The following is a 24,782-nucleotide window of genomic DNA, read 5'->3' on the forward strand; positions in this document are numbered from 1 at the left end:
GTCTATACAGTGACTAGCCCTATTCCACCAATGACTAATGAGATGATGTGTCCAAACTTATGATGGGTAGTGTGGCCCTAAGCCAATGAAAATGCAACTACATTTCTGGTGGCCTTAGGCTTGTGCAGCTGCCTCCGTTCACCATTTTGAGGTTATGGTAGTCTTTTACACATACTGTGTACTGTAATGTCGTCTGTTTGGCATGTCACCCACCTCTAGCTAGCAGAAAATGATTTGCATAGTTTTCTCTGCTTTTTAAAAGTTTAGAATTTTGATGACAGTACTGCAGTAACATTTGCTCTGTGCTTTAACAGTGGGAAGGCTACATGTGGAGTCTGGATGCTGAATAAACCGTTCCGTTCGCCAGCTGTTCTTTGTCACTGGAGCATTGTGGCCTTTTCCAGGGCTCTCTCTCTTATTTTCCTCTCTATCTTTCTCTCCTCACTTCTCCTTCTGTTTTCTCCACACCTGTGGGAGTGCCTCTCTCTCACCCACTCTCTCTCCCTCTCGATGCTTCCTGACCTCTCACTGCACTCTGTGGCTAATGACAGATCCTAGACCTCCAACCGCGTCCGCCTTGGCATTCAGACTTCTAATGTCTGAATATTACACAGGTTGTGGCTTCGGGGCTGTATCGTAATGCTCTAATCAAAGCCTGGCTTTACTAGCGAAGGCTCTGACATTACAATAAAGCACACAGAGCTGCAGTGTGCCTCAGCCCCTCGTGGGCCTTCACAATAATGAGACCCGGCAAAAATAAATATTCTCCAGCTGCTTCTCGAGACGGGGCTTTCTCTCCATATTGATTTTTCTACTCCTCTCCAGTTTCTCTTCTCAAGGAAGGGATATCATCTGAGGCACACTTCCGCATGTCGTACAGGATAAAACATCGAACCGGACACCCAGAGATTCCGAGTTTATAACCTCCCGGTAAAAATAACCAACTAATACCTGACAGGAACTCTCGACTCCGGTGGAAGCTGAGCTTCTCAGTCAAAAGAGGATTCTAGGCAGAGAATTCTGCACATGACAGTGTGACTTTTTTTTTTTTTGCATAGCTGGTGTCTACCGTCTGAATGGCAAAAAACCTGCTGACACCTGACTTTTTATCTGGAATTGTGTCTGTAAGTCATTCCAAATCTGATGCACTGGGGGTCTGTCAGTCAATATTTACAATAAGGAAATCTCTTTTCCCTGCCACACACTCATATTCTGATGCACAGATATGCCATCACCATGGCAACCAACGTGCGTATGTGATACAGGATCTTGTTGGTCGTACCAGTCTGGTTTGAACACTCATAACTTGAAATGTGGTCAGGGCTAAAAGTACTCAGCATTTTATGATTGTTTAGACAAATTCTGACAAGGAGTTAAAAGTACAGTTAATGGGCCACCTCAGGTTTATCATTTGTAATTTGCCACTTTAAAAAGACCAACAGAGATGGTTCAAGATCTTGGAATAATTCATTTATATTGAATATTGAGTGTTTCTCTTTCCATTCTGAAGAACACATGGTGTCTACAAAACATGAGAAGATCGCCGTAAAAATAGAACATTTTGGAAGTGCGAATTTTAACGTATTCCACACAGATCTCTAAAGTTGGGGCGTCTAGCAGTGACTGGTTCGTGCTGAGTCTTCGCTCTCTTTTAAAACCAGCGGCAAGTTCTGATTTCTCAAGGCAGCAAGCCTAGCAACAAAGTGGATAGTATGTCCTAAATTCCATTATTCTAGTAAAAATATGCCCCTGTCATATCTTTTAGGAAACTAGAGTATTCTATTGCTGCATCAATCATGTTGAGTCCACTTAGGGACCTGCCTGGGCCTGTGCCAGAGGTAGTGTGGTGTTGGGTTACCCTCTGCGGATGTTTATGGTATCTTTAGATGTACCTCCCAAGCTGTGTGTTGTGAGCGAGTAGTCGTCCCAGGCTGCAGTCAAGGCCGGGCCTGCATTAGTTCTGGGTTATTTGAGGCTACTCCGTGTGGACCAAGTGGGTAACAGCTGCTTCAGCGCTGGAGCAGGACAAGGTTCGACAGGAGGACAGCACTTTTACCAAGGCGTGGCCAGTATGGCGTTTGGCTGTATGAAATTAATGTTGACAATAAAGCACAGACAGTATCGCTTTAAATGTTTTATAAGGACACCAAGGACATTCAAGTGTGAGGGTTAGGTTTGTGTCTAGAACGGTTTGCACAAAGTATCTGAGTTTTCCCTGAAAATAAGAGGTGTTTTTAACCATTTCACTCATTATAGTTGTATCTTTTGTTGGTTAATTATTGTAATTAACTTTAATTACTTAGTGTTCAATTCAAACAAATGATAATGGCTGGAAATAGTTTGTATCATTTAAAGCAGACTAACTGTACCCCTGTTCTTGACGTTAACACCATGCTTTGTTCAAAATACCACAAGGATCAAGCTCCACAGCACATTTCTCCCCATGTCTAAACCGCCATGTTCAGAACGACGCCCGAGAGCCCAGGAGCGTGGAGCAGAAGCTCTGGATTTTATCTGTTTTAGCTTGGTTCTCTTTCTTTTCAGTTCTCATTGACTCCATATTTAATCCGTGCTTTATTTCATTGTGCTTGTTGCGTTTATTCTGCTCCATTAACGTTGTCATTGGGTTCTCACATAAATGCAGGTCCAGGTAAAATTCGGAAGTGTCTGCACTGGTAGATTATGCAAAGCAACACACACTGAACTTTTTCCATTACGTGCCCTTTAAGTCCATGTCTGTATCGGCGGTGAAGTTTCCATGTCGCTCAGGCCTTAATTCTTCCAGCAGTGTTCAGTATGAGTTGCTCCTTATCCTAGGGAAGGTTTTTATTGGATGTCAGCGGTGCCTTATCTCCCGCTCTTTCCGGGTTGCAGACAGTCGCGGAGCTCGCAGGCCTACTAATGTGCCTGAGTGGAAGATAAGTGACAGTGTAAATTTGCAACTAATTAAAAGGTCTTTGTTGGGGACAGGCTTTGTGTAGTACATTTTTAATTGATTCATGCTCACCTGCCTCCAGCACTGAGGCTGCCTACGGTAAACGCTGCAATGTGTGGCCTCATCCACTCTTTTCTAACTCTGAGATCCTTTGTATTAACACGACACAATCATGCCTGTGTTTATACACTGATAAATACTAATTAGGACAATGAATGCTGTCACTCTGACTGTGCAGTAGAGCTTCATCCTCTTTGGTGTTGTATGAAGGCTGTAAGATGCCTCAGACCTATACAAGTCATTCTCACACCTCACACCCAGTGAACCCCTGGTCTTTGATGCAGGGTCTAACCCTCCAGGTCGACTTGATCTCTGAGGAGCAGGTGACTGGGAGGACGAAGGTGATGATCTGTAGTGACAGGCGTGTGGTAGTGAAGATGTAGAACTGGGGCCTGACTCAGCGGAGTGTGTTTCTCTCTGTAATCGGCCTACACGCCACAGACAAACTAGGTTAACGCAGAGAGAGACAGGGGCAGGGAAGGGAGGTCTCCTTGAAATGTTAAGACATCTGCAGCCAGACTAGAGGCATTTTCCTGCAGAGCAACAGAATCATGGAGCAGTCTACCTGCTGAAATTAGAACATTAACAATATTCACATAAATATTATATACACTTGAGTGTCTGTAATCCAGCCTCCTGACTGTCTGAGATCCAGGCCGTCTTTCTTCTGCGCATCATTTTATAATAGGTTTGAAAGGTATTGTATGAAATTAGAAGGTTTGTGCTTTCATATGGTTACAGTCAATGAGATTTTCCTCTATTGTGGATCTACATTAATGCTGTTACAACACATTTAGGTCACTGAAGCCACATGAATTCACATGTTTTTTGCTTGTGAAATATATTTATCATTGGTGTCTCCTGCAGGAAAGCATTCGTGGCAAATTCTATTGAAATGACTGAGGTTCACTAACTAACGTCTAGTGTGACTTCGGCTTTAGACAAAAAGAATATCTTGAATTTCCCTCTGGGATCAATAAAGTATCAATCTATCTATTTATCTCTCTCTCTCACTCACACACACACACACACACACTGCTGCCTTGAGCTAGAGAGTGAAAGGCATCATATAAATAGGGTTGAGCTGAGGGTGAGGGAGGTGTGTGTGTGTGTGTGGGTTAGGGGAATGGCGGTATTAATGGCCGTGTGTTTAGAGCCGATCGATAGCTGGTGGATCAGGTTTGAGCGGCGAGTCTGCTATCCCTACATCCCTGTTCACACAGCAATCTCTCTCTTTTCCTCTCACCGTCTCTGTTGCTCTCTCCTTCCTGTTTGTGCTGTCATCCTCGACATCTCTTTCTTCACCCCATCTCACACCTCATCTTTGTCTTTGTCCCATTGCCTCCCTCTGTCCTATAGCTCTTGTCTCTCTGTATATGTCTCTCTCACCCTCTCTCTCTCTCTCACCCTGTCTCTCCCCTCTACAGTGTCCTCCTTCAACCTATCGATTTCCTCCCCATCCCTATGCGTACTGCACTCAACGCAGTCAGAACCCCCCCACCACCTCCCATGTGTGTAGAGGAGTTCAAAGGACAGAGCTGGAAGAGAAGGTTGCTGGTGTGCTGTTATTGTTGAGGAGCTATTCTGAGCTTCTGTATTAATAAAACACATCCAGCGCTTTGGGAAGAACGTCACTAATTTGTCCTGCCACCGCAGTCCTACACAGCGTTTCTCTAATTACGTATGTATTATGGATGAGCGTTTTAACCACTCTGTTGGGTGAGGTGCCAGGTGATGGTTATCAGAGTTACCATGGTAACACAGGCACCTGACCAAACAGCTTCAGGTCTCGGGGGGAAAAACAGCCATGTGTCCATTCTCATGTTGTTTTAACGTAGCATTTGTTCTTAAAAAGATATGACAAAAGTAGTGGTAATTATAGTAGCACAAATATTATTAGAAATTGAGTGGTAGGACTAGTTGAAGTAGTAGTAGAAGTAAAAGCAGTAATAGTATCTGTAAGTGTAGTAGTAGTAGTAGAATTAAAAGCAGTAATAGTGTCTGTAAGTGTAGTAGTAGTAGAAGTAAAAGCAGTAATAGTGTCTGTAAGTGTAGTAGTAGTAGTAGAAGTAAAAGCAGTAATAGTATCTGTAAGTGTAGTAGTAGTAGAAGTAAAAGCAGTAATAGTATCTGTAAGTGTAGTAGTAGTAGAAGTAGAATCCGCTGATGGTAATAGACACATCACCTAGAGCAAGGGTCCAGTTCGAGCAAATTCTTTCAAGCCAATGTCCGGAAAATAATGTACAACCTGTGTATTGAAGTAGCCTTGTAGTTACAGCAACATTTTATGTAATTAACAACAGAATGTCAAATCAAATTACCCTTTTAATTACATTTCAATTTACAACAAGATTTATAAATATTATAAATGACAAATACGCTAAATAAAATGTCCTTTATTCATTTCAAGTAATATTTACAAATAAAACAATGATATTGAAAAATAATGAATATGTAAATAAAGTCCCTAATGACTTGAAGTTGCAGTTGAGTTACTGCTTTACATAAACAGTACTCTGATTGGTTCTTATTGCTGGAGGGCGGGACTTTACCCATTAACAGCAAGCTGATTGGCTCTTTATGCTGAAGGATGGGAATCATGTCCTTCTTTTTAAAGCTTCTGGTTTTAACTCACACAACAGTGTCGTCCTGAATGTGTCCCAAAAGAGCTTTCATCACGTCTCTTGAGCTATTTTTACTGGCCCCAGGACAGCCGTGTCTGGAGAGCCGCCCTGTGTGTATCACTCATTGGAGTCACAGCGCTCATTATAATGCTCAGATCTGATTGGCTGAGTAGCCTCATGTGTGCTATGCAGAAACACATGTGATGACTCTGGTTTCCTGGAGCGCTAAACCTGAACTGTAATGACCAAAAGAGTCAGACCATTTAAAACAAAATGAAACAGCTCAGTTACAGTTCCAGGTCCAGTTAGGACAGCGTCTGGGTTGGGACTCGGACCGCGGGCCGACTTAGTGACCCCTGACCTAGAGAAACGGTACTAAAATACAAATCTTAGAGCTCTACTTACTGCTTTGCACAGAGCTGATGATCAGATGATTAACATCATTTCTATTCATCTTCTAAGCAATTTTTAAATGAGCAGGAAGCATACAGGTGACTTCTGAGACTCATGAAGGTACTGGTAAAATAGTGATAAATCTGACAAACCGATTATTTTCCTTGTGTAGTATTTTGCAGTTCATGCCTCATTTGAATACCTGAGTGAGCTTTAAGATTACAAAATGTCATCATATTCCAATTAACAAGGCTGTCCCTTATACATCCCATTGCATTATATTTACATTAGGTTTGTATACAGCCATGCAGAATTAGATGAGATTCAGAGTCACGCAGCCTCCTCTTGTGCACTATTCGCAGCTTGGGACAGATGCTGGGAAGACATGCTGCACCTAATGGCATTAGGAAAATGGAGGATGCTTCAGTTATTGAATCCACAAAGTGCCCACTGCTGACGTTTGTTGTGGGTAAGAGCCTGTTTGACCCTGTGCAGTGGGAATATTGACTCTCTCTCTCTCTGTCTCTCTCTCTCTCTCTATCCCTGTTGCTCAGTGATGGCCATTTTCAGGTGCTCGGAGGGGGCAGTTTGCAGATATTTAACCTAACCGAAGAGGATGCTGGGTTATATCGGTGTGTGGCAGAGAACATGAATGATACCATCGAAGCCCAGGCTGAACTCACAGTGCAAGGTAATTAACTGTTTAATAAAGACTGACACAAGTGCTTTACATTGTACTTAAAGCAACAGTAGGTAGTATTTTTACCTTTAAATTATAGATACAAAATCAGTTTGATGCTTAACAAACCTGAAATAGAAGGAATAGAGCTTCTATTGTTGCTAGTCCTGGCTCAGCACTGCAGAAACTGTGCTATGTAAGGTCTAGTCATTGATGAGTCCAAAGACGTTTATGACCTAAATGCTATTTTCCTATTCATACAGGTAATATAATAATGACCAGGTACCAGTGGATGTTGTGATATTAATTACTGAAATACTTTACCAAGTCAGTTTCCTCCTTCGATCCCCATCATATTGACAGCTGTCTCGGTGGGCTCAGGGGGCCCTGAAACTCCCCACAGATGAGTATTGATGGTGTGCTGCTCCGTGTGCCCGACTGAATTCACTCGATCAGTCCTGAAGTTTCCCTCAGTGTCACAAATCAAAATGCAATGTTTGAGTGAAGGAGTTCTATTGATTGGGCTGTTATTCAGAGCTGCTTTTCTCCGGCCCGTTCCAGTAAATACTATCACATTAGTTCCAATTGATTCATTTGGTGTTGTCCAACCATAGCATGCATTTTATAAGCTTTTAGGCCACACTTTATGAACATTATCCAGGCTGTGTGAAGAATGAAAATGAATGCTTACAAGTGGAGCTCCCGTGCCTTAATGTATCAGACGAGCGAAATGAGTGGGAACGTTTTACAAATTGCCATTAAAAAAACAAAACAAACAACTTTGAAAGCTTTTTCTTAGTCTTATCATATGGGGATGACTAGAGCAGTACCCCGTAAATGTAATTGTAATAAATTGAATCCACAACAAGAGGTTTTTTAAGATAGATTGTATATAAGGTGTCGATTGGAAGGCTTTCTGCAAAACCAACAAAACAATAATAGTATGTTGACGTGTCGTCCAAGCCTGTAACACAGGTGAATCAAAGGGGGCACTGTAGTGACTGCAATGAAAATTGAATTTTTACAGTGTTAAGCAGGGCTTGTATATATTTATTATTACAGAACAATATATTTCAACCGTTAAAAAAAAGAGAATTCTTTAAATGTAATTACTTTTCAACTCTAGAATGTTTGTGTGATCTCTTGTTGATGTTGTGTAGTTAGTTTTACATAACAAACTCTAACTCATGCCAGAGGCTTTGGATGCTGCTTCATAAGTCCATAGAATGCAGTTCCGCTGCTCAACTGCCCAGTCACATGGGCACTATGGCCATTGGCAGTCCAAGCCATTTTTTAAAAAGATTGTTTTAGACGTTAGAATCAAATAATGTTGGCTCTTAACCTCTGAAGTATAGCTGATTTACCAACAGATGCTTAACTTAAAACAACAGGAAGTGAGTGAATGTAACCACAACATAATAATACCACAGTTAAATAAGCCTTTTTTTTCCTCTTAGTTACATTTTAAGATTTTGAGTTATATTCACTCCAAACTCAGTGTTGGCTTCAAATCACTAAACTCAAGTTCCCGAAGCCTCTGTGCTTCTACTAACTGACATTATTCTGTAATGGGATTCCACGCCTGTAGTGTGCATTGACCATGTTTACATAAACTGATCTAGAATCTGCTGTAATAGCTGGGATTGGCGTGACATTGGAGCGAGGGGAACACAAAAGAAGCTGTCCTGAAAGCCCGTGCGGTTATTATGTGGGGATGAAGGGAGCATGAGGGAGAACAGGAAGGGTGTGAAATCGGGGGAAAATGGGATAGATCCCGTCCTCTCACTCTGCGTTTCATGCGAATTCAACACACAGGCCGTCTGTCTGTCTGTGGGGAATTGATCCTGCAGTGTGACGCGGGGTGGGGGTGTAAAGGGATGGAGGGTTTAGAGCTGTGTGGTCGTGTGGGTGGGACAAGCATTGTTTGGGTTCACTGGTGCGGGACCCTGCTCACAAATCCCAACACGACCGCACTGTAAATCTAACCTCAGCAGCTTCATCACGTTACTCTTTGGGATTCAGTGCAACCAGAAATCTCCAAGTTGCCTTCCATTATATTCAAGATTTAACCCTTTTCTTCCAAGCCTCAGTTGTAGTTATAAAGTTGTAGTTATATTCGTCCTTTACGCAAATGGCTTCATTTACAGATTGTTCAAATGTTCTTTAGGGAACCAGAGAGGCTTATGTTGGTGTTGGTGAACCCTTCAGTAAACAACTCATCATCACTGTATCAATTCAAGTTTTGATGTATAAAAAGAGCAAAATTATTCAGATTCAAGTTTATGCAAATGAACAGTAACACTGGGAAGCAACTACCAATCAGAAACAGGGTTCTCACGTCCAGCAAAATGTGTGCAAGGTGTGTGTTCGGCTTCTTATACGGTACGACAGAGAGAAACCTGATTCCACACCTTAGTGCTGTCTGTGTATTTAAACTGGAATTTTAATTTTAAAAAAATTAACTATATTTTTTATGTCAAAGATTGAACATGTAGAATCCGCTTCCTGATGCAGGTGAAGCTCTTGAATCCACTCCGTGTAATATAAATATTGGGTGGCACGGTGGCGCAGCAGGTAGTGTCACAGTCACACGGCTCCAGGGGCCTGGAAGTTGTGGGTTCAATTCCCGCTCCGGGTGACTGTCTGTGAGGAGTTGGTGTTTTCCTTGTGTCTGCGTGGGTTTCCTCCTCCCACAGTCCAAAAACTCATGTTGGTAGGTGGATTGGCGACTCAAATGTGACCGTAGGTCTGAGTGTGTGAGTGAATGTGTGTCTGTGTTGCCCTGTGAAGGACTGGCGCCCCCTCCAGGGTGTATTCCTGCCTTGCGACCAATGATTCCAGGTAGGCTCTGGACCCACCGCGACCCTGAATTGGATAAGCAGTTACAGATAATGGATGGATGGTATAAATATTGCTGCTCGCCTGCTGCCTCAGTGGAATTAACCCCTCAGTGATTGGTGGTGAACTATATAATTGCTTGTGGTGTGCATGCACCATTACAGATGTAGGTGGATGTAGTGTTAGGAATCTGGCCCAAGGACGATTATTGATATAGCTTGGGCTATGTGCCCAAGTGGAGAAGTGAAAAGTGAACCTCCGCATGGAGTCTGCACTGTTACTGACTACATTGTACAAATTAAAATTGATTCTAGGATTCTAAAATCTATTCAGAAATCTAAAATCTATTGAGCTGCTATCACTCCAGTTAGAATGGAGCGATGCTGGAGCCGAAGCAGCGAGCTGCCACTTTACTGAATGAGCTGGAGAAGGCCTTTGTGGTGATGAAGTTATCCAGGCGACTGCATAGAGGCGCAGACAGATCTCACTGTTTCTCCGCGAGAGGAAAAGAATGAGGCTTTCAAAACAGCTCTATCCCACAAGCGCTCCAGTAGAGTTTCTCACTGTGTGTACTTTCAACTGTGTTCACTAATTTTTGTCTTCTGTAAAAGAAAGGCGGAAAAAACCTTTAAACACTTCGTCAGTTGAAATGAAAACATGGCTTAATTCTGCGTGAATGATGTCTCACTTACAGCCGAACCACTACCAGTTCTTTTGTAAAAGCAGATGCTGAATTGTAAATTAGACCATTGTACATTAATACGAAATGTTTAATACCTGTATAAAAATGTTTAGAAAATGAACACTGTGTGAATTAGGGGTGTGGCCAAATACAAACAAATGAAAATAAAAGTGCACTAAATTTTGAAGGAAAATGCCATTTCAGATAAATATAAATATTCCTACAACTGCATATTGATGCAGATTTACCACACACCAGCAGTGATTTGCACGTGTGTGTGTAGGACTGAGGTCCTGCTGTAACTGTGCGTGCGTGCGTGTGTGCGTGTGTGTGTGTGTAGGACTGAGGTCCTGCTGTAGCTGTGTGTGTGTGTGTGTGTGTGTGTGTGTGTGTGTAGGACTGAGGTCCTGCTGTGTGTGCGTGTGCGTGTGTGTGTGTGTGTGTAGGACTAAGGTCCTGCTGTAGCTGTGTGTGTGTGTGTGTGTGGGACTGAGGTCCTGCTGTAGGTGTGTGTGTGTGTGTGTGTGTGTGTGTGTGTGTGTAGGACTGAGGTCCTGCTGTGTGTTTGTGTGTGTAGGACTGAGGTCCTGCTGTAGCTGTGTGTGTGTGTGTGTGTGTAGGGCTGAGGTCCTGCTGTAGCTGTGTGTGTGTGTAGGACTGAGGTCCTGCTGTAGCTGTGTGTGTGTGTGTGTGTGTAGGACTGAGGTCCTGCTGAAGCTGTGTGTGTGTGTTTGTGTGTAGGACTGAGGTCCTGTTGTAGCTGTATGTGTGTGTGCGTGTGCATGTGTGTGTGTAGGACTGAGGTCCTGCTCTAGCTGTGTGTCAGTGTGTGTGTAGGACTGTGGTCCTGCTGTAGCTTTGTGTGTGTGTGTGTGTGTGTGTGTGTGTGTGTGTGTGTGTAGGACTGAGGTCCTCCTGTAGCTGTGTGTGTGTGTGCACGTGTGTGTGTGTGTGTAGGTCAGAAGGTGCATTCATTTATTTATGTGCTAACAAAGTGTGTTTTGAATCACATGTGTTTGTGTGTATTGTGCTGGTGCGTAGTAGGGACTGAGGTTACAGAGTAAATCAGCAGCTGGAGGCCTCAGTGAAAGGAGAGAGAGCTCCAGCTCGGCTGCTCTAACTCTGCCTTTATTGGAGCTGGCAAGACAATAAATTAGGGCAGAGGACACAGTAGGTTTTAATTATGGAGCTGTATGATTTTTGCTCGCTGGAGCCCAAAGCCTTTTTATTTCCAGCTGTGAAGAGACTGTGTGTGTGTGTGTGTGTGTGTGTGTGTGTGTGTGTGTGTGTGTGTGTGGTTTGTATTTGTTTTATACATTTTGAGGACATATTTAGTGGAAAATCAGAATTAACACAAACATAAAAACTAAAACCTGTATTAGAATGTTTTAAAGCTAAAGCTATTTTAGTTTGATAATAGGTTTGTGAAGTATATACAAAAGTTTAAACACCTCTGATCAAATGACATGTTTTGATGATGTTTTACATAAAGTATATTCTCATTTTCTACAGGGAACGAATGTAACAGGGAATTTTCTATTATTTTAGTGCAATTAAAATTTAACGTCAAATATTAAATGGTGCGGCACGGTGGCGCAGCAGATAGTGTCGCAGTCACACAGCTCCAGGGGCCTGGAGGTTGTGGGTTCGATTCCTGCTCCGGGTGACTGTCTGTGAGGAGTTGGTGTGTTCTCCCCGTGTCCGCGTGGGTTTCCTCCGGGTGCTCCGGTTTCCTCCCACAGTCCACAAACACACGTTGCAGGTGGATTGGCGACCCGAAAGTGTCCGTAGGTGGTGAGTGTGTGAGTGAATGTGTGTGTGTCTGTGTTGCCCTGTGAAGGACTGGCGTCCCCTCCAGGGTGTATTCCCGCCTTGCGCCCGATGATTCCAGGTAGGCTCTGGACTTAACCCTAAATTGGATAAGCGGTTACAGATAATGGATGGATGGATATTAAATGGTGGAGTTGCCGTTCAGTGCCAGGGCAGTAACACATGGAAAGTTTTAAGCACAGTTTAAATGATGGGGAAGTGATGGCCTACCAGACTTTGCGTGGTGGATAGTCTGCTGTTCTCTATATCTTTTTAGCCGAAGATTGTGGAAACTCCTGTTGAATACAAGTACGTTGAATTTAATCACCAGACTAAAAATAAATGCGGGGCTTAGCACTGCACTGTGTATATAGCCATATGTCCTTATGTTGTATTAATACAAACCAGTGTGTGTGCGCGTGGAGCAGTAATGAGTTCACATGTGTTAGTCAGAATGTGTGTGTGCGGCGTGTATGTGCTAACATATGTATTTGAATGTGTGTGGGTGTGTGTGTGTGTGTACTCCTGCTGTGTAATATAAGCATATGCGCATGGTGGGGAGGTCTGGGCCTACAGTAACAGTCCCCTCCATGTTGTTCCAATGCTGGCCTGGGCTCATATTAAACTTTGATAGGCTCTGTGCTGTAACCTGCTGCTCCTCCAGGCCCCAGATGAAAACGGAGATAACAGCACTGATGTGTGAGCTGTGGTCCGGCTCAGTGGACACAGAGTGAGTGAATGTTAGACCGCCTCCACTACAGAATGGGTCAAAAATAGCTTTTTTGTGTGTGTGAACAAGACTTTGTAGACATTTGCAAAGGTTTACAGTGGCATTTGTTTGTCTTGGTCCATGATGAATGGTCAGTGTTACAGGCCTGTAATTGTGAAGGCCACTGTATACGTCTGTGTACCTTTATGTTGGAGGATCCTCCCCTGCTATTTTCTGCTTTCTTTCTTTTATCGTGTTACACAAAATTGTCATTTTTGAGTTTGAAAAACCAGATTAAAGTGTGTGCAGAAATCAGTGTTGTGAAAACTAACACTTTAACCACCTAGTGACATATTAGTGGTTTGATCTATTTTATCGTTTTTATTTTGTTTTATTTTATTTATGCTGAAATATGTATTAAATGCTGTGAGGAGTGTGGTGTGTTCTCCCTGTGTCCGCATGGGTTTCCTCCCGGTGACTGTCTGTGAGGAGTGTGGTGTGTTCTCCCTGTGTCCGCGTGGGTTTCCTCCGGGTGCTCCGGTTTCCTCCCACAGTCCAAAAACACACGTTGGTAGGTGGATTGGCGACTCAAAAGTGTCTGTAGGTGTGAATGTGTGTTGTCCTGTGAAGGACTGGCGCCCCCTCCAGGGTGTATTCCCACCTTGCGCCCAATGATTCCAAGTAGGCTCTGGACCCACCGCGACCCTGAACTGGATAAGGGTTACAGATAATGAATTAATGTATTGAATGTCACTTTAATTATAATTATATAGAACTTCCTAATCTCAGCAAATTAAGAGACTGTAAATCAAGAACCATCAAAACTACAGATATATTGTAATAAAGTAAAAAAAAATGTTTTTTTTTCACCGGTTTGTCGTGCACATCACACTACACATTTATCTCCTGCCAAAATATACAAGGAAGTGCTAACAATTTAACTTTTATTGTTGTGATTACATTTATTTATCCATAGACATTACTAATATAAATATAATTCTGTTCCAAACCTTACATTAATACATTTATTGTACATCTAAATATACATTAGATTTAAATATTGTAAGCGATTTATTAATCATGATTGATTATGCTTTTATATGATTATTTTTTATTTAGTTTATTTATTTTTATATAAATAAATCCTTCATAATTATAGATTTCTGCTGTATAAACTGTACCTACTATGGACATAGATGCTGTACACTAACGTCACCATGGTCAGTGCCAGCAACGTGAAGGTGTTGTTCCTGGGGTGAAGGAGCACCATCAGATACCCTCCTCCTCCTCGAGCTTAGATGTTTGTAGAGCTGCTTCATGTTGTATGTCAACATTTGTGTGTGATTTGGGAGCGTGGAGAGATGTTGCTGATGCTGCTAGTTTTTAGGGTTCTGGATTGAAACGGCTGGCGCTGATTGTGATGTCCCTTCCCCTGCCCTCTCTCAGTGGTTTAACCCCTGACCTTAGTTGGATAGTTTAGTGCACAAAGCACAAGCCTGAACCTTTGTGTACAAATATGAACAAATAAGACCCCTGGCCCTGGCCTTTGTTTCTTCGAGTGTTTGCAAAGGCTTGAGTGTTTGTCGAGTGCAGGCCCATGCCTTTCAGTTTATATGTTTGTCCGTGCGGGTATTGCTGTGTGGATTAGAGAAGCTTCGGCTGTCAGAGGCAAAGCGATTGAGTGGTCCTCGTGTTGGAATGGACCATCTGGCCTACGTGGAGCTGGCGTGAGCGCTGAGGCCAGCGGTGTGTGACAAGTGTTATTCAGCAGGTTGTGTGCGCAGGTCTCAACAGCCCACAGGAGGATGAGCGGAGAGCTATTCATCATTTTAGCCCTGTCAGACTGGCTCTGGCACTCAGGGCTAGGATTGGCCAATCTGAAAGCCGTTAGCGAAGTCGGTAGGTTCCCAAGATGTCCTGGATGCGTTCCAGCATCAACAGAGGTATTCGCCTGCTTCCTACCCAAAGCGAGAATGCACCGGCTGCATTGGGTTTGTGTGGCAAAGCTGAGTCATTACTGACAAAAAAAGGATATATGCAAATTACACAAAGTAGATGTACGTTCACTGGACACTTTATTAGGTACACCTACCTTGTATCTACAATCCTCGTCCATTTTATCAGCTATATACTTAGGGCTCGTCGATTTGGCCAAAAATGATGTCACAATATATTTCTCAATTTCATTCGGTATAATTCCGATATCAATAAAAACGTATTTGAAAAAATGCCCAGAATTAACAAGAAACATGACATCACCATCAAATATAAACCTCTTGGCTTTGTCAATATTAATATTTTTAAACTAACTTTAAAATTGAGGGCAGTGCCCTGTAACGATCGTCAGTCAGTGACTGATGCTGAGAAAATATTAGAAATACTGAATGCGTTTAAAAATCATATTGTTGTTATTGAAACATTTTATATTGCGATTATATATTGATATTAAATTATTATCCAGCCCTATATGTCATTTCTCACTTTCTCTACATGCTTCAACGTTCCACTGTTCTTCAACTGTCAGTTTGTTTTGGTTGTCCTTTATTCATCAGTGGTCAGAGGTCACTGCCCATAGGATGCTGTTATCTGGATATTTTTGGCTGGAGGACTATTCTCAGTCCAGCATTGACACTGTGGCTGAGAATGATCTACCACCCAAATTATATCTGCTCTGTCGTGGTCCTGTGGGGGTAATTGGAACCGATAAAAAGGAAATCAGTGTAGATGCAGGGTAGGCATGGGTGAATTAATAAACATGTTTCTTGCAGAAGCTGAAAAATGAATAAACTTGCGAACTTGCTCTAAATGACTGTTTTGATTGGACGCTAAATAAACAGTACTCTCAGTTTCCATGTATCTTGGTTAAGTCTCTGCATTAGGATACAGTGGCAAAACCTTGTTTGACTGCCAGACTCTTCATTTAGAGACGAATTTCTTTACGTGGTGCTAGATCAGATCATTTAAAGAGATCAGTGACTTTGTAGTGAGCAGTGTGAAGTAGCTACTGCAGGGTTGGTGTGTCGAGAGGAACTGGAAAGAACATTGTGTGTGTTGGGAAAAGCCCTGCGCCAACATTGGCAGCGCAGTTGGGAAAAATGATCCGGCGTCTTATCCTGCGTGCCTTTCTGCTTGTTTTTATTTTCCTGAGTATTTAACACAAAGCCAGTGAGATTCATCTGTTAGTGCTGGGCTAAGAGAGCTGTAATTAGTGTGAACCTTCTTCCTGCTCTGCCCCTTAGAGGCAGTGAGAAATGACTTTTTTACTTCTTTCTTTTTAATTTTTTTTCATTTAATTTTCAGAATCATATTTCTTTTTTATTTTTTGGACGTTGCGCTGTGGCATCTAGGCCTTGAGCATGGTGACCTTAGGGTCCTGTGCAGCTGCCCCTGGAACGATCCACTGTGTAGTAGCACTTTTTCAAGGGAAAACCAGTTTGCTGGCTACCATCTCCAGCAAGTGCAGTTTTTCTTCCAAGATCATCTTACAAGTCTAGTCCTACAAGGTTACAGCCTCCTGTTAGTATGTAGTACATACAGACAACGTTTTCAACTTCTACAATGCCACTTTCCCTTGCCGCTACATTTGTTCCTCTCCGCTAAGCAGGGCATGATTATCACCCTTTGTTCCACAGTTTAAATAAAGTGAGCTGACTGTAATTTGAGCTCACTCTGCTGAGGGAGGCACAGTGCTGTATTAGCGTTAGTGCTGGTGGTCCTGCAGCAGTGGTGTGTGTGTGTGTGTGTGTGTGTGTGTGTGTGTGTGTGTGTGTGTGTGTGTGTGTCTCTCTCTCTCTCTCTATTTGGACTAAATGGCGCATGGCAGTGGAGGGAGGGCCTCCAGCAGGATTACACCCACTAGCAGATAACGAATACTGCAGGAGCGCAGGATCACACAGCGGTGCTGCTTCAGTCAGACTCAGACACACACACACACACACACACACACACACACACATACAGATTCTTTAATATCGTCTTCCTATTTTAATACACTATAGGTCCAGTCCTCATGAATAGTGAATTCAGCTACATTAAAGGGCACTCTTTTCTGGACACACATTTCCTAGAGCAGCTGCATGTCAACTATTTCCAATTCCAGGAATAGGCTACAGGGGTATAAAGCCCATCAAGCTGCCCCACCTCCCACCCCTTCTGTGATGAAGATCTAATCATCCAACATCAGTACCTGACCTCACTAACGCTCCTGTGGCTTCCTGCGCTCGCATCCTCGTCTTGATAAGGGAGCATTAATGGGTTTTTATAATTGCCTTGAACATATTTATAGATAAGCTTTCAGTTGCTTAGTTCTCATAAAAAACAAAACCCTTTAAGCGTAAGCCTTTAGATGAAAAGATACATTGATTTAGATCAGGGGAATCCTATCAGGCCTGCCAGGTGATATTAGAATCCATGCTCTAAATTTCAAGCACCTTTGGCAGTTAATTGATTGACACGACATTCAACCAATCACTGCTTGCCAGCCATCTTGGATCACTAATGTGAACGGAAGAATCAGACCCAACCTGCAGTGAGAATGGTGGTGATGACTGTGTGGGGGCTTTCAGTTAAGACTTATGAAGGGTAATCTGACTGTCTAGTCTGTTTTGCAGGTGGGATTTGTTTTGATATTCTTTATACGTTGTACTTGATGTTTTTAGCCCAATGAACAGATTTTCTTGAGCGTATGAAGTGAATTTTTGTACAAATGACACACCCCTGATTTAGATACGTAATGAATCTGATGTTTACATTGATACTGGAGTCAGCTAGTAGTTAGCTTTTTTTTATGCTCGGAGATGGCAGGCTGGAGCTGAGGGTTAAGGGTTTACTCTCAGAGCAGCATCGCAATTACAGGCATGCACAGCTGTAGCACAAGGCCCTGTCTCACGCTGCTTCATATGACCTTGTTAGTGAGGAGATGTAAGTGCTGTTTATCTCCAGAGATCAAATAACCTCACTCAGTGCAGCAGAAATGGATGTCAGTTGTATTTTTTTTTACCTCTGGCCTGCAGGAGCTATGTGTTCAAGCCCATGTGGGTTCGTGGTGGTTGGGGGTGCTTGGTAATTCCGAATGCTTTCAAGGGGGTCGTCGAAGTTATCCATTAGTTCTGTAACTTGGAGGCCATTCCAAATGATCCCAAAGAGATTCACTGGTGCTCCATCACTCAGAAGTAGTGCTGGAAGGTTTGGTTGGTAGGTGGATTGGCGACTCAAAAGTATTCGTAGGTGTGAGTGTGTGTGTGTGTTGCCCTGTGAAGAACTGGCGCCCCCTCTAGGGTGTGTTCCTGCCTTGCACCCAATGATTCCAGGTAGGTCTTTGGACCCACTGGGACCCTGAAGTGGATAAACGGTTACAGATAATGAACAAATGAATGTTTATATGAGGTTTATTTTGTGAGGTGAAGTATAATTATTAAAGTGTATCTTCAAATGACTGGGCATTCTTTGCAGCTGTATAATAACGCAGTGTATAATTGCAGTCGCCCGTGTCTGTTTGGATGTCAAATGTTGTTTTGTTTTCTACCTGGAGAACAATAGCTATCTTTGTGTTTGTTTCAAACTGTAATATTTCTCTCCCTCTCTCTCTCTCTCTCTCTCTCCAGTTCCACCACATTTCCTGAAGAGACCGGTCAGGACCTTTGCACATGAGGCCATGGACGTTGTCTTTGAATGTGAGGTCACTGGCTCACCGGCCCCCACTATTAAATGGGTCAAGAACGGAGACGCTGTGATCCCCAGTGACTACTTCAGAATTATTGTACGTTTCCTGTAGAATTAAGTCTAGTTACATTTTCAATACTGTGTGCGATTCATGTTTCAAAATACAGTATTATCATATGTCTAATTAAACAAATGTGTCTGGGGGGGTGGGACGGGATGGTATTCCAATTAAAAAAGCAACGAATTATTCAATTGTATGTATTATTAATGTTGAAGTAATATAGATACAAATGGATGCTGATATGTAATGCTTTGCAGAAGGAGCAGAATCTGCAGGTTCAGGGCCTGGTGAAGTCAGACGAAGGTTTTTATCAGTGTCTGGCAGAAAACGAAGCAGGCAACATACAGGCCAGTGCTCAGCTAGTCATCCTGGACCAAGGTATGTCTCACTGTGTCTCATGTATTTAACAGATGTCCCAACACCTGAAATATAATATCACATTGTTGTATTATTTAACAAGGAGTCCACACTTTGACTTGGAGGGCTATATTTTTCCGCACATATTTAGTGATGGTCTTTGATTTGCAGAAGCCAGTACATGGTAGAATACAAGCAACAGTGGAGTAAGCTTTTGCTGTGGAAGATAAAAGCTTTTATTTGTGTTTATGTGGTGGTGAGAGTGTATTGCTGTCTACTAGGTCTAGTTCTCTTCTTTTTTTGACCTTCCTTAAGCATATTGCCTATTTTAGCTATAATTTGAATAACTTACTATTCACTTTTACTGGATATAAAATATGAAGAATCTTCTCATTCCAGAGCTGCCAAGTTTTCTTAAAATGGTAACTATATACGTGTGATTTTTCTACATTATCCGAAGCGTAGGCACAGCCAAGCCTATAGGCTGTTTTAAACTATTTAGAATAGTGCACTCTCTGTAGCCCTTTATATTAGTGTTCGTATATTACATTTCTTAAATTAACAGAATAATGTTCAGAGATAAGGAATGCAGCTAAGTGGGTCTGTGGTTTTTTACATTTTTATTTCATTTATATTTGATAAGGTTTTAGGCATAAGCTGCAAGAAATGAAAAGTGGATATTTGCCATATTTTTAAAGTCACTTCAAAGTGTCATTAATTAAGGAACTTTTATCATTTAATTCCTATCCTCCACACGGCAGACTTGTTCACCTCTTTCAATTGTCACATAGACTGTCATTAACTTCTGTGGACTACAGCTGTCATACGATAAGCATTGTGTCATGTCAATTCCATCCGCTTTATGTGAGCTTTAAGCTACTTAGTGCAGTGTTGGGTATTGCTCTCCAGGCTGAAAGGCCAGAGATCATATGCTAATGGGACTGTGGGTTAATTTTTTCTTCTTTTGGCTTCTGGGGCTTTGGGTCTTTGGATTAGTGAAATGAATCTTTTTGGCATAAGCAGCAAGTCCTGATGTTAATCCAGTTCTGCATTGTGTTATTTGTCAGTGCTCCCTTTTTTGTAAGGGCCACCTTTTTTCTGTTATTTATTTATTAATTAATATATAATTTTATGCCAAGAGGCCTCACCTTGTGTGATCCTCATGAGCTGACTTTGTTCCTCATGTCCAAAACACTGTGTTTCTCTTTAATCTCTTTGGTTCGCTAGCAGGAAAGCATAAAGCATAACATAACATTGCAAGTAACATAGAGATGTGGGAAATAAGTGTGGTGGAAATAAACAAACTATTTCGCAGAAAAAGAAAGGCTTTTCCAAAAATTGTTTTATGTAAAGAATGTGGGACAGTTGTAGGCATCATGTGCTTTTTGATTTCTTCAAGATTCAAATGACTGACTGTAGCATTAGGGAGTTGTATTAACCTTAGTGAAGTGCTATATTACTTTATGTAGTACAGCTCTGAAACAGCTTTGGACCGTAAAAAAATCTATATATATCATTATTTATCATCATCAGATCAGCACTGGAGAAGAGAGACAGCAGCACTGGGAGCTCCCTGGGGGAAAAAAAACCTTATTTCTGGCATTAGGCGCCTAGCGTGCTTGTTCCAGCATGTGCCTTATTTAGATATATACACTTCTGCTGGGTGTTGGGTCCCACCCTGGAGGCCCTTTCTGTTTTTCACACTGGCACTGGGGTGACTCACGCTGCTCCCGCAGTCTGCTTAATTTTTGCAGTTTTTGTTGCGACGGAAATAGACGAATAAGCTCCAGTTCGCTGTAATATCCCCTTTGCAAGGTGCCACTTCATCTGGGACTACGGTCAGGTCTTGTAAATGGATCATAAAGCAATATTTAACCTCCCTTCTTAGAAATCCACTTTGGTCATGGTGGCAGATTGATTCCTGCACAAACAGCAGCCCGCAACTGTTTTATGCTCTTCTGTGGGAAGGAAAAAAATGATGCTTAGTGTCGCCGGGCAATGGCAGATTTGTGTGGCTTTAAATACCACCTCATTCAGTTCAGGGAAAACATTGGGGGAAAATAAAAACGAACGTCCACGCTCTGGGCCCTTCCGCTTGGAGAAAACACATTCCTCAGCCTCATACAATTCGCTAGTTATACACAGATGTGAGAGGACACATACGCAAATGCTTCATGAAACTGTAATCAGCGAGACTGGAATATGGCCAAGATGAATCTAGCAGCAGTGCAATGTTTACTTAATGAAGTCTGATGCTGAAATGGGGTCCATACGTAGAGGATACAGCCACCTGTGTATTTCTCCCACGTTTGCTCTTGTGTCGTTTGCTCTGCTTCTTGTTAAAGGACCCTAACCACAGGAAAATAAGTCTTACAATGCACTCCTCAGACTATGGTCCAAGCAAACATGAAATCCAAGCCGCGCACAGCCTGTTTTGCATTTGTTGTTTAAAAAAAAAAAGCACACCCATCCACAACAAAGGCTTTTTTTTGTTTTGTTTTTTTTAATTCAGTTTACAAAATGTTTTCGGGTTACATTGATCAGCCAAAACATTAAAATGGCTTTGTTTCTATATGCATTGTTCATTTCATCCATGCCACTTACCATATTGTTGCACTTTGTAGTTCTCCAATTACAGACGCCAGTCCAGCTGTTGCTCTGCATACTTTGTTAACCCTCTTTCACCCCATTCTTCAATGCTTCAATGTTCATTCTCAGGGCTGCAGTAACACTGACATAGTGGTGGTGGCGCGTTAGTGTGCGTTACACTGCCCTGACTGGATCAGACACAGTAGGTCAGAGGTCATACTAATAATATTGCTGATGATGGTGTATCTTCCTTAGGTAGATTATCTAATGTAAAATCTCCTCAGAAATACCTCCTGTTATGCCAGGAGGGGGAATAAATGTGGAGTGGTCTCTGTACCGTATATTAATATTTAATTCACAGCATCTACAGCAGGCTGTTCGGTTCTGAAGGATAAACAGAGTTGGGTATTGGATATGTATAAAGAGATTATGATATATTTTGGTATGTACACCCCCACTAAGTGCACATCGGGAGAAGAGAGATCAGACAACAACAATTCTTTGAAATCTATTACAGAGAAAATCCCGAAAAAATAAACCACCTGATGTGCTCGGTGTCATCAGCTTTGTACACAGTGTTTGTAAAGAGGTGATCATCTTCCCCTGTATTTGGATCGTTCTCAGAGAGAGCGGAAATAGCTGCTTATTCAGTAAAGTGCATGCAGGTGCACTGGAGATAAGAAAGATGTAGGATGTAGCTTTTTCAAATGTCTGGATATTCTCAGAGGGACTGTGTTGTCCCCGATATGCCCCCTTTACACTGAATAACGTATAAGTATTCCAGGATGTCTTTGCGATGCAGCTTGTTGTTAAAACGGATGATAGTTTTTGGCCATCGTTTATAATTGTATATAAATTTGTTGATGAACCATTTCTCTGGGTTCACACTTAAACAGTTCAGGGAGCTAGTCTTTACCCTGATAGCTGCTAAAGAGTATTTGGAAGCTATGAGAACCCATACATTTTAATAAGGTCTAGATCGAATACAGGGACCTATCCCTGAAACCTCTTTTTACAGTTAAATAATGAATAAATAAACATTGAAGAAAATACCCAGTGCAGTTTGTGCCTCACTTGACCACTACCTTTACTGAAAAGTGACAATGGTGGTATGGTGTTTCTCTCTTAACTGGAGCCATCAAGGTGTTTTGCAGGTTGTTTTGTTTCCCCCTCATGCTCTGACAGGCTGTTATTACCTAAAGCTCCACTCTGCCATTGCCAAAGGTTGTTATGCTGATTTTCCTCTGATCTTCACACAACAGAGGCATAGTCATGTTTCTGGATGACGGGGGGAAAATGATACTTATGGCAGTGAATAGAAATCCCATATTTAGATTTTGTAGCTACGTGTTTTCTCTGTGGTGCTTTCCTCAGCGAGGTGACATTTTGTCATTTGTGTTTAGTTACAGAAGTAAAAAGCAGACCGTTTCTTAAATGCCAGTCTTTAGAGGATTTCTCTCCTCTGATTGCCACCGAATTTAGGGACTCCGTTCTCCAAACAAAAGCTGTGTCTTGATGTGAAGAATACACATAAGGATAGGTATGGGACCATATCTCGACAGTCAGATTCTGTCTCCCTTTGTTTGAGTTTGTTTATTTGCCGCTCATTAATTCAAATCATTCCTATTTGCATTTGAATGCTTGTTTTTATTCTCCCGAGTTTTATATTAGAGACTCCACACAGCCTCCAGATGATGTTTCTGTGATTTTTTTTCCTCTAAAATTTTCATTCCCCCTTTCCACTTCTTGAAGCCTTTATTGCACCAGCATCCTTCAAAGCCCATTTACCTGCATCTGATAGATCCTCCCATAGAGCTCTTTTCTCCGGCTTTATTTGCAGGCTGCGGTGGCTGGGTGCAGGTGATGGAGTGTGAGGAATGTTCCAGAAAAGCAGGCGTGGTTGCTCTGCGAGGAAAATTAAACTCAAACCCTACACCTTTGAATTATCGGTGATTTTGGAGGAGTATACTTTTTTCAAAATCAAAAATCGATATTATATTTGCCGCCTTAAATATGTGCATATTAGCAGCAGCAGTATAAATATTTGGCATTTACTAAGGAGATCACAAGCTTGATCCCAGATGATGCCACAGCCTCAAGTGTCGTGGAAAAACTCGTGGTAGCCTTCAACTTAGCTTGGTAACACTGTAACCGAGGAAACATGGCTATAGTGTAGAACCAACCACAACCAAAACAAGGAACAAAAACATGGTTGCCCTTTTTGTGCAGTGCCTACAGACCATGAGACACAGATTGAGATTCATCTGTGAATACTGAAACATATTTGTGACTTGTGTTTAATTTGTGGATTAAAATGTACGCATTTGTAAAATATTTTACAATAAATACTAATCTCTCTCCATAGTTGTGGGCCCTATGTGAAGCTCTAATGGCATAGGATATTATAAATAATCATACATAAGCAAGTGAATGTTGTGATCGGGTTTGTTCTTTCCTTTTGTCTTTATCTCTTTCGTTTCTACTTGAAAAATGGATACTGAATGACTGTCTACTTACTTGTGGATGACCTCATTTTTAGCAGAGTATGTGCTATCATTGCTGAGCAAGGACTTACCCATGGACTCTACATGTCTGGACGGAGATTCTTACCTCCGCATCGTCTGATTTTGGATTGTTGTATGCTGTCACATTCAGTTTGTTTAGGCTAAATAGTGTTCACCGCTAGGAACACTGTACACTTATCTAGAGCTCTATTGCCATTGTAGTCTTCACGATTTCAGGAGCAGACCTTCTCCATTTCTTAGTGAATAAGTGTCCTCCCCTACTCCACCCCCTCGTTCTAGTGGTTGGATATGAACGCAGTGAAATGACGGATGGATATTGTTGGTGTCCTGCGGCTCTGGCTGCCAGGGTGATAGATCTGAAGGTGAGAATGGATCTGCCTGAGTCCAGCCAGGTTGATTGAACCAGTACTGGTGTTAATGTATTTATTTATTTGTCTCCTCCAGCTCGGCACGGTTGTTAACCATAAAGAGGATGCTTTCTCTGGGGCAGTATTCATGTGAAGTACTAGGAATATGTAGCAAGTGCAACACAATACAGTGTTAGGTATAACAATGAGAATACCCCTGAAGCAGCTTTAGTGCTGGAGCCTGATTTAGTTTGTTTGGTTTTATGATTGAGTGTAATGAAAGTGCCAGTTGTAAATAAAGCATAATAAACCCAGCTGACCCAGAAAAACTGGGTCAATAACAAGGGTTTGTTATACATTACTGTGCAGAGGTGTTTAGAGGCCGGGACAATAATTCAATATAAATATATCGCAATATAAAATGTTTCAGTAACAATGATATTATTTTTAAACACATTTTCAATATTTAAATAAACATTAGTTACATCATCTGTCACTGACTTGACATTCATT

At 42.0% G+C, this 24,782-nt stretch overlaps 1 protein-coding gene across 6 annotated transcripts in view; it reads left to right on the forward strand.

Annotated features, from left to right (window-relative positions):
- neo1a (neogenin 1a) overlaps positions 1 to 24,782 on the forward strand; it is a 159,477-nt gene that overhangs the window by 98,432 nt on the left and 36,263 nt on the right. For all 6 annotated transcript variants that reach the window (XM_066647223.1, XM_066647222.1, XM_066647227.1 and 3 more), the window contains exons 5-7: positions 6,567 to 6,703; positions 18,333 to 18,487; positions 18,709 to 18,829. In XM_066647223.1, the coding sequence (XP_066503320.1) occupies positions 6,567 to 6,703; positions 18,333 to 18,487; positions 18,709 to 18,829 (413 nt within the window). The remainder of the gene's footprint in view (positions 1 to 6,566; positions 6,704 to 18,332; positions 18,488 to 18,708; positions 18,830 to 24,782) is intronic.

This window comes from Hoplias malabaricus, chromosome 16 (genome assembly GCF_029633855.1).
Source record: "Hoplias malabaricus isolate fHopMal1 chromosome 16, fHopMal1.hap1, whole genome shotgun sequence".
Taxonomy (NCBI): domain Eukaryota; kingdom Metazoa; phylum Chordata; class Actinopteri; order Characiformes; family Erythrinidae; genus Hoplias; species Hoplias malabaricus.